Source organism: Protopterus annectens, chromosome 6.part0, assembly GCF_019279795.1.
Source record: "Protopterus annectens isolate FY-2018-M chromosome 6.part0, PAN1.0, whole genome shotgun sequence".
NCBI lineage: Eukaryota > Metazoa > Chordata > Ceratodontiformes > Protopteridae > Protopterus > Protopterus annectens.
In genome coordinates this window covers 935,507,556-935,521,066 of record NC_056737.1, presented here as the reverse complement: position 1 = coordinate 935,521,066, position 13,511 = coordinate 935,507,556, and the positions used below count along the sequence as shown (strand labels likewise).

At 35.5% G+C, this 13,511-nt stretch overlaps 1 protein-coding gene across 3 annotated transcripts in view; it reads right to left on the bottom strand.

Moving 5' to 3' along the window:
• Positions 1-13,511, bottom strand: part of CCDC197 (coiled-coil domain containing 197) — a 580,999-nt gene that overhangs the window by 70,624 nt on the left and 496,864 nt on the right. For all 3 annotated transcript variants that reach the window (XM_044074581.1, XM_044074582.1, XM_044074583.1), the window contains one exon: positions 8,685-8,795. In XM_044074581.1, the coding sequence (XP_043930516.1) occupies positions 8,685-8,795 (111 nt within the window). The remainder of the gene's footprint in view (positions 1-8,684; positions 8,796-13,511) is intronic.

The following is a 13,511-nucleotide window of genomic DNA, read 5'->3' as shown; positions in this document are numbered from 1 at the left end:
CCATTTCTTTCTCCTCTTTCTTATTTTCCTTCTCCACCTTTACTATCTCCACATACATTTTTTTTCACCACTTTCTCTTCGATTTGTTGCAGCAGCTCTCCTCAGGACACAGCTTTACCATTCTCCATTTTATTCATATTTATCATGTCCATTAATAACTCATCCAGCAACCCTCCCAACCGGAGAGTTGTTACAACACATTCTTGTGTTGTTACCTCTTCCTCAAAGAGGATTAGTTGAAACAAATCTTCCAAATCCACCACTGTCGACTCTACCTCCTTCTTAACCTCCTCACATTACCTTTGAAAAGGCTCAACTGCCTTTTCTAATTACTTCACAATGCCATTACATTCTAAAAATGACTTCTTGACATCTAATGCCTCTGTTGCCGCAATATCCACATCTGCTGCTTGAACACCACCACCAGAATATTTAAATTAACTCTCAACACTCATATTTCCTTCGATATTCTCTGTCTCTCCTCCTGCTTCTCTGAGCTGTTTCCATGCTCAGACCAGAAGTAGGAAGTTCAATGGTAAACAGCATCCCCATACGGAAAGAGTAGGGGTAGTTCCCCAATGCCCTAGCCAAATATAAATACCACTTTGGATCTCCTTTGAAAAGAGGCTAGTAACCTAGTGGGCCTAACATGGTCTACAAAAAAGTAAAAAAAAAAAAAAAAAAAAAAAAAAAAAAAAAGTGAAAAAAAATAAATAAAGAAATACAAGTAAATGTTACCAAGCTGCTGGATTTGAGGACTCATAGTGCAGCCCTTTAAACCACTATGGCATTAAAGTCTGAACTTGACTTGGGTGCATTATCTGAAGCTCTATATGATTTGAAGTCCTAGATTAGCCTTTTAACAAAACAAATCAAATGTCTACAAAGTCTACATGTTTACAACAACACTCTATCAGGATTGTATGTAAGAAGTGTTAAAGATATTCCTGTTAAAGAAAAAGGGGTAGGGTATTTCTCTCTGTCTATTTTTATCAATTATTTCATTGTTAGCAAAGGCATGTGAGTAATCTGATCTGGTGAATTCATTTCAGCCGCATCTGAAGCTATACAGATATAGAATATATGGATGAATGCAAATTTCAATGACAGATAAACTAACTTAAATTTTGATCAAAATATTCTCCAGAAATGTTTTAGAGTTATTTTTCTGCAGAAGGCAAACAGGGATCTATGTTGCTATTGGTTATAACAAAATCCATGTATCTTCACCTCTGGTATCTGATGGATAATAAATATTTATCTATGCATCTGTTTTTTTACCCCAGACCTAAACAAGAGAGATTAGTCTACTGAATAAGGAAACATGGCAAAAGCCCAAGCTGAACAGGTTTAACATGAAGGCAGTTTAGATATTTAGGAAATCAACAGGGGCACTATCAAAACCTTTGGAAAGGCTTAGGTTACTTTCAGAGTTCTGAGATTTGACAATGATCCGAAGAAGTGAAATCTTCCTTTCCTGTATAGAAGACCAATGGGTAAAGGGAGCTATTTAGAATAAGGAATGAATGCACTACTTTAAGCAGAAGGAGTGGGATGGATAGGAGAAGCAAGATATTCAGAAAGCATCCAAAGAAGATTAAATGTCTTTTCTGAACAGAAAAAAACAAGCACCATATGCTCAGTCAAGGATACTGCACTGCAACCATACACATGTGCTTTAATCTTGTACTGTGCATGTATAAAAATATCAAAATGTTATACATAATGATAAAATGTACAGTATGAGCAGGTAATTCAAGTAGAACAAAAATACATATTTATGTCATTTATAGGAGTTATTTATTTATGTTTTGATGACAAGGTTAGTCTAACAAGTCAATGATTTCTTTTCATGAGAGACCCAAAGTGGTATTCATACTGACTTGGGGAAATTTGGCCAGGGCACTAGGGAACTCCTCCTACTTTTGGTAGTCAGGGAAGAGTTTGTGTGTTACACTTCATGAGTTCCTATTTCCTGCCCAGGCATGAAGGCAGCCAGTGGGAACACGGAGAACACATGGCTCAGTCAGCTTTTGCTGAAACTGAAGTGAAAGTTGCTGAAAAAGTTGTTGAAGTGGTAGAATTGCTACCAGAAGTTTTTTTTTTTCTGATGATGTGTGTACAAAAAATACAGTGACATTGGAGGAAAACTAGATTGTAGCTGAAACAGAGATTGATTCAGAGGAAAACTTTCAGAGGAGATTGTTTGAAGGAGATACAGTTACCTCTGAAAAATACATAATTATAATGCTCCAATCGGGGGGGTGGGGGGTGGGGGTGCGAGAAGAATTTTTAGAAGAAATGGTAAACCAAAGTGAGCCAGAAAATGGAGCGGCATCATGGAAAAAAATAGAATAAGAAAAAGGAGAAGAAGAGACTGTACCAGAGAAAGTTCCTGAGGCAAAAACCTATACACAAACTGTTGAAGAAGGAAGAAAGAAGAAATAAAATAAACAAAAAAGAAGTACATGTGAGCAGTAAAAAAAGAAGACAGTTTGGACAGGTATGTGGTTTGAGACTCTGTCATAACACCTCTGGGTATCAAAGCAAAATAGGTAAGAGCATTTATTTTAATTAATAAAGAGACTTTTTGTGACTTGATATTTGAAACTGGGCGGGTCATGGAAAATATTCTGGGTGCATATGAACAAAAGAAAAAAAATGTACTCATGGTCAGAATATGTGGTGCAAGCTTTTTACAGACAAACAAAAAAAGAATAACGATCCAGTTTAGAACTGAGGTTGAAGCAAAAGAACTGAAAGAACATTTGTTAACTATATGTAAAGAAGTAATGCACACTAAAACAAATATGATGTAAGAGGACTATAGACTGGGGGATGAGACTGTGGTGTAATACTGAAAATGGAAGATAATAATGTTATGCATGTACCTAGTATTATTAATGTTCATGGTAATAGGGGTTTTGTGAAATACAGGGGTCAACTTATTTTTATGGAAAAAATGATCATTTAATCAATGAATGTGATAAAAAAGATATTACTGATGTGGTAAAACAAGGCATAATGTAAAAAAATGTAAAGTGCACAGAAATCTGGCAATACTGGTCATTCATGGCTAGAATGTGAAATTAATGTGCAAGAAAATGAAAATGAAGTTATACAGGATAAAGAGATAGCAGAATGTGTTATACAATAAAATGTACAAAAAGATGGAACTGATAAAGAGATTATACATGAAGTTAAAGAAAGTAACAAGAAAAACCAGAGGAGACAAGTGAGGAAGAAACTGACTGATGTACAGTAAGAAATAAAAATAATTTGATAGGGAAAAGAGTTAAAGAAAGGAAAAGGAAATTCAAAAAACAATGGTTAGAGAAAATAAGAAAGGAAAGGGATAAACACTTTATTACACTAACTGTTCTTAAATCTGAAATTAGCAGCTTTAAATGTGAACAGTATGAAAAATCTTAAAAGGAGAATAGGTATATTATAATGGTGTGCTGTAGTAGATGCACATATTATTGTCTTAGAAGATATCAGATTATTAACAAAGGAAGAAAGAACACAAACTGAAAAACTTTGGAATGGTGATGTAGTTTGCAACATGGGGAAAGAAACATGCTCATGCATATGTATATTATGTCAAGAAAACATTAAGATATTAGATGTAACCATAGTGGAGCTAGGACGAATTATGGTAATAGACTTGAGATGGAAAAAAATATGTGTATAGAATTATAGCTTTATGCGCATATGTAACAAAAAGAGAGAGAAATTATGTTTAGAAATATTCTTGAGTATCTTTGTGTAACTATGGGCATTATAGGTGGGTGAGTTTAACTGTAATTTAAGAAAAATAAGAGCAATTGTGATGTTAAAATGGTTGAAGAAATTATGAGAAGTGGAAAGCTAAGTGTATGGGAGAATAACTACTGGACCTACAAAAGGAATGAGATTATGACAGAAAATTATTATTTTTTAATATCTGATAGTTTAAAAGTTAAAGAAAAGGAATTAAGTATGCTGGATTTTCAGATCATGTGTCTATATGGGTTAAAGTACAGGAAAAGGAAGCATATATAAGAATAGGAAAATAATAAAATGGAATTAGATTTAGAAGAGAAAACTAATTTACGGAATTATGGAAAAATCATGATTATGAGAGAGTATGAGATTGGTTGGTGGCTTAATTTTGAACAGAAATATAAAAAACTCTTTTAGAATGTATAAGGAAGAAAAGAAGAAATATAAAAGTGAGTTATAAGATATTAAGTCAATAAACATTCGAAGATTTATTAGAGAAGAAAAAAATCCTTTTATGAAAAAGAAAGAGAAATATATATATATAATTAATCAAACTAAAATTAACTTGTTATTATGGATAATAAGAGATTTAATTGATGAGATCATAAATAAAAATGTAGAAGTGAAGGTTATGATAGGAAATATAAGTAAAGCCTATGATAAAATTTAATACAAATCATTATGGGGAATTTTGCAGGCATATAATGGAAGCAAAACATATTACAAGTAATAAAATCAGTTTATGAAAGGAACTATGTGAAAAATGTCAGTGGCTGGACTGGGGAAGAAATAAAAATAGAATGTGAAATAAAGCAGGGCTGCCCAGCTAGTTGTGTAATTTTCTCATTAGTTATGCATGTAATTCTTCTTCTTTTGGCTTTTCCCAGTTAGGGATCGCCACAGTGGATCATCTGTCCGCTCATGATTGGCAGTGGAGTTTTACAGTGTCGAGTTGCCAACCCGGCGCCCAACCTTCCACAGAAGGCACACACATGCACACACTCACACCTAGGGCCAATTTAGAGTGTCCAATCCACTTACTGCATGTCTTTGGGATGTGGGAGGAAACCGGATCACCCGGAGGAAACCCATGCGACCACAGGGAGAACATGCAGACTCCGCACAGAAGGCAAACCAGCCGAGAATCGAACAGGAGAACCTCTTGCTGTGAGGCGACAACGCTAACCGCTGCACCACCGTGGCTGCCCAGTTTTTCAAATACATTTAACCATAGTTATTTCTTTTTACCATGTTTTCATTAACAGCATGTTTAAATATTTAAAATTGTATATAGTTGTGGTTGGAGGTGCCTAATGAGGTATAACTTGGACATTATGTGCAACATTGTGCACATGAATAGCAGTACCAGATGCTGTAGCCCATGATACAATACCAGACTAGTGAAGTATTTTGAGTAAAGTCTGTTGACTGACAGATTATTCCAAGTAAATATAATCACTTGATAATACTGCATTTCTTTTGTCCATTATGTTATGTAGTCTATTTAAATAATCTCAATGTACATTTTGTTCAGTATTAGGACTACAGTAACATAAAATAACCCTCATGCTAATACTGGGGAAGATTTGATCCTTTCATGGATTAACAATAGTAGCACTCCATATCCCTATATGTCATCTCTTAAGCATTCCTATTTAATTTAACCAGAGTGGTAAAGATTACTATAGTTCCAACATTCAGTGATTGCAACAGTTTTATAATTACCTATATCAGGTATATGTTCTTAAGCATGATGTTTCTTAGCTAAACTTTGGGCATTGTAATAGAAACGTTTTGTAATACTATCAGATCTTCTTGTGTTAAATAATATAATTTTTTGTTGTCTGCTGGCCCTACAAAAGGTTGTAAAGCAGGCCTCATAGTCACTAAAGTCTAATTAATCTTAAGCAAATGTGATTGTCATGCATGTTTCTCTATAGATAATACACTGGATAGTATAGACAAGGCAAAATTGTCTTAACCATGTGTTATACATGTGTGCTTTAGTATAAATGCAGTCACTCTATAGAGTAGAGGGTATAATCTCAGTCAAAATCAGTTCTTTAGAAGAGTTTTCTGCTAACTGGTCAATATTAATAATGTATTCTTCATGCAGATAAGTGGTGTAATGCATAAATCATTAGTAAAACCATGAATAACAACTTTGTTGTATCTTGGTTTTACTCTGATTAATTTGTGGGATGTATTTTTTATGTATGTTTCACATTAAGCTACACAGAGCACTAACAGTGACATTGTTTTAATTTAGTCCGCTTAGTACACCCACTGTTGGGTGTAAAATAGAGTCACTTAGAATTAGTCTCAAGATCTTTGGCACTATCTTTTTCTATAACATGGACATTGTAGTCAGAAACTTCAAGTTAATAGTTGAATGAAATTTTATATCATCATCGAAAACACAATTAGTGTCAAAGGAAACAACAAAAGTATGCAATCTTTATGACTGTATCCTTGTAAAAGTCATGAGTTCAAACTCATCGAGATGCATTTTTTTGGCCTGACATCAGGTTGTCTATTCCCTTGAAATGTATTTGGCAGCCACTTCTCTCTTGGACAGTGTTTTAGCATGTTATTTCTTTGTTATTGTGTACTTTATCCCCATCTTTAGTGTTACCACCGGTAGTCCTTTTCTTTGCATTGAGGGATTCAACAGTTATTTGTGGCTATACCACCTATGGGATGGGGTACTCAGGACCTTTGTCCCTTTTGATGAAAGTGGATTCTTTGTTTCTTGTTGGTTAACATGTTTACCAGTCACATTTTTTTTAAATGGTTCAAAGTTGGTCTTTCCCCATCCTGGAGCAAACTTTGAATATTAATCTTGATGGTCAAGCACGCCAGGTGTTGTAGTTTTACTTAGCTCTTTTGTTTCATTATGTGATATACTTCCACTGTTTATAGAAAGAGAGCTACTGTTGATTTTTTTCTGCTGTTTTCTTTGATAGTATGTCCAGTTTTATTTTGGCCGTCACATTTTGCATATTTATCATATGGACTGGCTCTCTTCTTTTTGCTCTTTCTCACTGTGCTAACAGTGGCATTTGTCCTAGCTTTGATTTTATACTTTTTATTTTTGGGTCTAGAAATGCCCTCTAGACTACTTTTTATATTAGTATGCAATAATGGGTTTACGTTATCTACCACATCTGGGTTACTAGTTTTAAAGGCGCAATTATTAGAGGCTAGTAAACGTGTATTATTTTCAGTTCCCCTACTGGAAGTTATAGGAACATTTTTATTTCTCAAAATAATAAGTGCAGACTCTCTTCTTGGTGAAATTACTCTCAATATTTAGTCCATTTATAAGGATATTTGAAAATTGTTTTAATGCTTACACCGTTACTACATAAGCAATTGTATTGCTCATCTATTTTTTTAATATTAAGAATGGACTTGAGCTCATGAAGCTTAGAACAGTTAAGACAAGAGTTACTTGATAACAAACATGAGTTCCTTATGAAAACACCACATACTGAGCATCCCTCTAGGTAATTACTTTTATGTTGGTCTTCCAATGCATACAAATGTTCGCGAGTCCATTTCTGTTTGTGTACAGTATGTTAAAGATAGTTTGCAAAATGAGCAGCTATCACTTAAAAAAATCTAAACAGTGAGTGTTGTGACACCTTTCTAATCATTATTCTAGAAAGATGCAATGTAGTCACACATAAATCAACAATAACTCTAACAAAGGATGCCTGGTAGTTATGACAGAGAACACACTGTCTGTAATAGTTTAAAAAATAAAATAACGCAAATCCTTATTAAAAAGAGATCAAACTGCCAAAAAAGAAAAAAATGCAGGCTTAAGCAGGGCTACTATGACAATAGCCTAATTACCAAGTTGGATTATGACCATTATATAATTCATGTAGTTTACTAAATAACACCTGTTCACCATAGATAAGAGAACAAACATAGATAAGAGTAAACAGCATTCAAAAGGAGAGTCTCTCTCTCTCTGAATCCATTGCAGGATGGCTAGTATAACTAATGCCCTCTAGTGGTGAATGAAAAATATGAATCAGTCTCACTGCCCTAACTGAAGAAAAATGCTAATATAATGCAAAAAATGCTGGTGGATGAACTAATAAGAAAAAAAGATGCTGAATTGCAAAGCTGCATAAAAAATTCATATGCAAAAACAATTAAAAATGCCTAAACCTAAACTTCTGCAAATCATCTGGTGACAACTTCATTGTAGGCTGTCAGGCTCCACTGTAATGTATTACTTTACAGAAAAGTTTATGACTGACTTTCTTTAATGATTTTTTTTAGACACAAAGGAGGGGAGTCCTTTGGAAAATTCAGTTTAAACTGAGCGCCAACAAGAAATCCACATGAATCCCTCTAATGATCTAAACAGCACCACTTTATCTGCCAGGTTGTTCCAGGGCTCCAGTACCTTGCCTGTAAGAATATACTTCCTTAAGTAAATGCTGAATCTTTCACATTTTGGCTGTCAGCTATTTCTCATTTTTCCTCTTGTGTTTGTTATTTTTAATTTTCTGTCAAATTAACTATTTTTGTATGCAGGCAGCAGAATGTTGACAGGGAATAAGAACTACAAGGGATGCAATGTTTGCCACAGCCCTGCAGCATACTTACAAATGCATACAATGGACTAGGCCTGTGTTTAAGAACAACCGTTTAATGGGATCTGAAACAGAACTTGTCCAATAGTAAAAATGATTGCAAAATCATAAAGTACTGTTCCTTTACATTAGTTACAATTACAAACTAATTATTTTTTGTAACAAATATAACCCCAATTGCTGATGTGCAAAAATGTCAAGGTGCTCTCTTCTACAGATGTGGCTTACAAAGGAAAAAAAATAAATAAATAAATAGAACAATTGTTATTTACTTTTTGTCTGGTAGTGTTAGCACACTCCTACCTGATGCCTGAAGTAGCCTCTATGCAAGTTGATTTTTAGGTCCAGCTCTTTGTTCTTCTCTAGAATCTTATCGTGTTCCATCTGAAGCTGAGACAGTTCACTGTTTGTCATCTAAACAAAATACTTGAGATTAGAAACGTGACAGTTAAACTAATGATGTGCCATAATCACAATAAAACAAATTTTCAATATAAAAAAGTTCAATGTGGTTGCATTTTGAAACACCATAACAACATATGCAACTGTATGAAGAAATGTGTGCACCCAAATTAGTATGACAGTGTACCATCAAATGTCATTTGATGTTTCTAATTTCTGATACTATTGCTTTGTCTAGATGGTTTGTTATCAAAATTATATCAACAATTTCAGAATCCCTGGTGTCTATGATATATATACCTGCAGGCCGATGAGGTATGATCTACAGCAATATTTGTTAATTTGGAGCAGAATTCCATCAATAAATTGAGAATTTTTGTGAAGTTATGCAAACATTTTCCCATGCCAGTTTGAATCATAAAACACACTAATAATATTCACAGTGCTAAAGATGTCTGTACATTTCATCATGTGGGTTATATTTTAATGGATCTTTGTGCCCCATGCCACTTTCAAATTCATCTGTGCTGTTTTAACTCAGTGGATTTCTTTCTTCCTTAGTTTGCCTGTTTTTCTATGAGTGACACAATTAGTCTGACAATACCATCTTGCCAATTATTTACCCTCATATTGTTTTTTAATTTCTACCAAAGCTGGCTAAGCAAATAAAAAGTTACACTTGGACAATTTTGGCTGCATACTGATGACTGATGTGAGTAGTGTTAACAATGCAGAAACTGAATACATGTGTGAAGACAAACATGCTGATAAATCAAACACTCAAATATCAATAACCTGCTAGCAGTTGGGATGTCTATCTTTCATTAGTAAATGTAGCTGCTGACAATTTTTCTTAGCAGACTGAAAAATGGGTAAAAAAAGCGAGAGGAAAGGTAAAAACTTTTGATGATCATAACAAGTGTTGCATCACTGTGTTAAAGGAGGTGGTCTACAATTGTAAACAGTGAAAAAGGTATTCTGAAATAAGTTTAGACACATTTTGGGGAAGGTCTGTATTCAGTTGTTACAGTGTAGTTTTCTGGATATCTGTCTTATCAAAACCTATACATCAAATTACATAGTTTGATTCTGCATTTCTATGAATGAATATTCAGCAACACAGGTGCACAGCAGAGGAGAAGAGGAGAGACTGACAGCAAACTGAGGGAATAAACAAGATAATGGATTGGTTCAAGGATTTTACTACATACAGCTGTGAGGTTAGTGATTACAACAAAAAGACAGTGCATAGAGAATGAGGAGACACCACACAGGGAGACTAGTAGAAGGGCAACAAAGATGGAATGGACAGGGAAGGAAAGAGCTGAGAGGGAGTTGGCAGATGGGATCAAGAAAAGAAGCAAGAATAATTTAGGTGCATAGCAGAGAGAAGGATGGAAGGGAGGTACAGAATTGGCCAGGCTGAGCAAGTGTGGGGTGAAGATCACAGAAAACAGGGGTATTGAATGAATACTCTGGTCTACTCTTCACAAAGAAAAGCAATGGAAGGGTGCTATGCTGGGGGGGGGGGGCAGTGCAGAATGGTTAATACTATCCTGACACCAATATGGAGAGGCAGAAGGGTCAAGGAACTGGCTGCCTTTTGACAGGATAAAGTACAAAGACTAGATGTAATACCTTCCAAAGTCCTCAAAAATTTAGTGGCAATTTTTTATATATGCATACATTTCCAGGCATCACAATTTTAGCATCTCAGGTGCTTAAGACAGGGTCCCTATGGCCTGACTGAGCCCAAAATTATGATACTATCATGCCCTTCAGGAGTGCCTGCTAGGGAAACTTTGGTACTTGCTTCCTGATCATTGCCTGGGTATGAAACAAATGTGACCATATGTCCTTCTCTGGTCAAACATCTGGCTTAATAGCCCATTGGGGTCCAAAACTAACCAATCATTTCCATCTGTGAATGCACTCAAGCATCTGTACTTCTCTGGTTAAAGAATGAACAGATACCCATCTTGGGGTTCAGGTACAGTCATCACTTATATTTGGCACAGGTTGGATATCAACTATTTTGCCAAAAGATGTAAAATGGACACTCATCACTTTCATGGTGCCACTCTGCTCATTAGGTTGTTCTTAAAGACTTAATCGACTCTGTACCATCTGGTTGTGTCTTAACACATCTATATTTTTCCAGCAGATACCAGGGCTTCTACCAAAGGTACATATAACAGGTGTAGTCCTTAATACAATTCAGATCATTTACCATTTCTCAGTTCTGAAGTCTCTATCCAATAATATACTGTAGTGAACTGTCTCTGTCTCTCATTCATATGCTAAAATGATGTGTTCTTTACTGATTTTCATACATCTGACCTCACTAAGGCCAATGAAGAGCACACATTTCTGATCAACAATAAAATGGCTATCACTGTCTTGAGTCTGCATGTATGGCTCTGCTGTAAGTTAACAGAAAATTATCTATTTTGTGTTATAGAGAGCTGCTATCAGGATCTGTAGTTTTGACGGACTTCTTTCTCACTTGCACCAAATCTTTCAGCCAGCCTATTCATACCTGAATAGTGAGATGTAGACATAGCAATGGTTAATACTGTTTTGCTTTATAACAATTTTCAGTCTATCTGTGGTAAATTGTAGAATATTAGCACTAACAATTTATTGTGGTAATCATTGTTCTGTAAACATTGTCCTTGATATCAGTATGACTTTAAGCCACTTTAAAAGTGCATCCTCATTATATTAATGGTTACAATAATTAACCATTAATAAATTTCTCTAAGTAAATTTTATGGCTGATGTATTTGAAAAGTTCATACTCACTGTTATGCAAAAGCTGTATGGTACTATTTAAATTGCTTGATCCCCAAAATCACAATTATTGAATCATTTGACAATGTACATCTCTTTTAACATTTTTATTCTTTGTTATGCATAGTCACATATAGTCCCTGTTTACTTGTGCAACACAAGTCTACTATCAGGATCAACACAATGTTTTTTTACTATCTGTAACCAGAAATTCCTTTTTCATCCTTTTCAGCTAAGTTCTGCTACTTACTTAATACACAGATAGAACTGGCGTTTTCTTCATTACACTATGTATTTACATAATATAATATTACACTGTGAATAAGCAACAAATACTTGTAGCAAGAGCTATGTGACAGTCTGACATTTTTGTAATGCTTCAAGCATTATTATGCAACTGCCATACAGACACGTGCTTGTATCTGTTTATGCTTCAGCTGGGTTTTCCTTATAGGAATCAACAAGAAACCAATGAGAAGAAATGTAATGCCCTCTTGTAAAACTGCAGAAATGGAGAAGGACTGTAAAGTTCTTTGTTTTATGTACTATTGTTCCTTTTCACCAGCCTGGCTATTGTTACGGTGCAGATGCTGGGTAAAAATTCAGTTAGAATCCTGTGACTATTCTTATCTATCCTACTGCTCCTTTTTCCCTATATTACCTCACTGTCTTAAAGTATGCTTGAAATAATAACACAAAACTGAATGCACTATTGGAATGCTTTTATTTCATATACATTTGTTTACTGAGGTAACTTGTAGAATCATAGGGGATCTATTTCAGACATAGCCTTGGTTAAAGGTATGGTATACAGGCTTGGATTCTAGTCAGTAAGAGCCCCCGGTCATATATAACAGGCTGCTTATCAGATAGCCTCAGTGATCACTCCCCAACATTCTTACTCAAAAAATACCTATACCAAGCTAAACCTGTCATCTACCGTCAAATACATAAAAAACTAAACTTTAACCCACTCACATTCGTCTCATCTCTCAAAGAATGTAACTGGCATCCTCTAAAGTACCTCAATTTAGATGACGCAGTTGAATTTTTTAATACTACCTTCCTGAACATCCTTAATTGCCATGCCCCCATAAGATTTTCCAGAACCAAAGCACAACCCTCCCCATGGCTACAGAAAACCACTAAGTCAGAAATGAAAAACAGGGATAAAGCCTGGGAGCACTGGCGCAAAACCAAAACCCCCTCAGCTAGACAGAAATTCCTAGAACTACGCAATAGAGTCAAAAAGCTAATAAAACAGGACAAATTCCAATACTACCAGTCTGCCCTAGACTCCTCACAACACAGCCCCAAACAATTCTGGTCCTCCATAAACTCCATCCTCCACCCAGGTAAAGTCAGTACCCCTCCTCCTAACATCCCTCACTCCCCAGAAAATATTGCTACCTCATTCAACACACACTTCACCCAAACCATACTATAACTAGCTAAACAACACAACCCCCCTCCCCTCCAACCCACACCTCCAACTAGTAATCTCCCCACTGCCTTCTCTTTTTCTCCTGTACCTACCTCCAACATAAAAAAACTCTTAACTAAACTTAAACCCAACAAATTAGCAGCAGACAACCTCCCAAGTGAATACCTACAAATCGCAGCTGATGCTCTGGCCTACCCAGTATCCATCTTGATTAACCGATCTCTGTCAGAAAGTTACGTTCCCACACTGTGGAAAGTATCACATATAATTCCCCTCCACAAAGGCGGACCCTCCACAGAACTAACCAATTACCGCCCCATAGCTATTCTCTCTCCACTCTCCAAAATACTAGAGAGATGCATACACTCTCAGGTCTCAGACTACCTCCTTACTAACAACCTCCTTTCCAGTACTCAGCATGGTTTCCGACCAAACCATAGCACCACCACTGACTTACTCGCCTTTACTAACACTATCCCTTCAGCATAAAA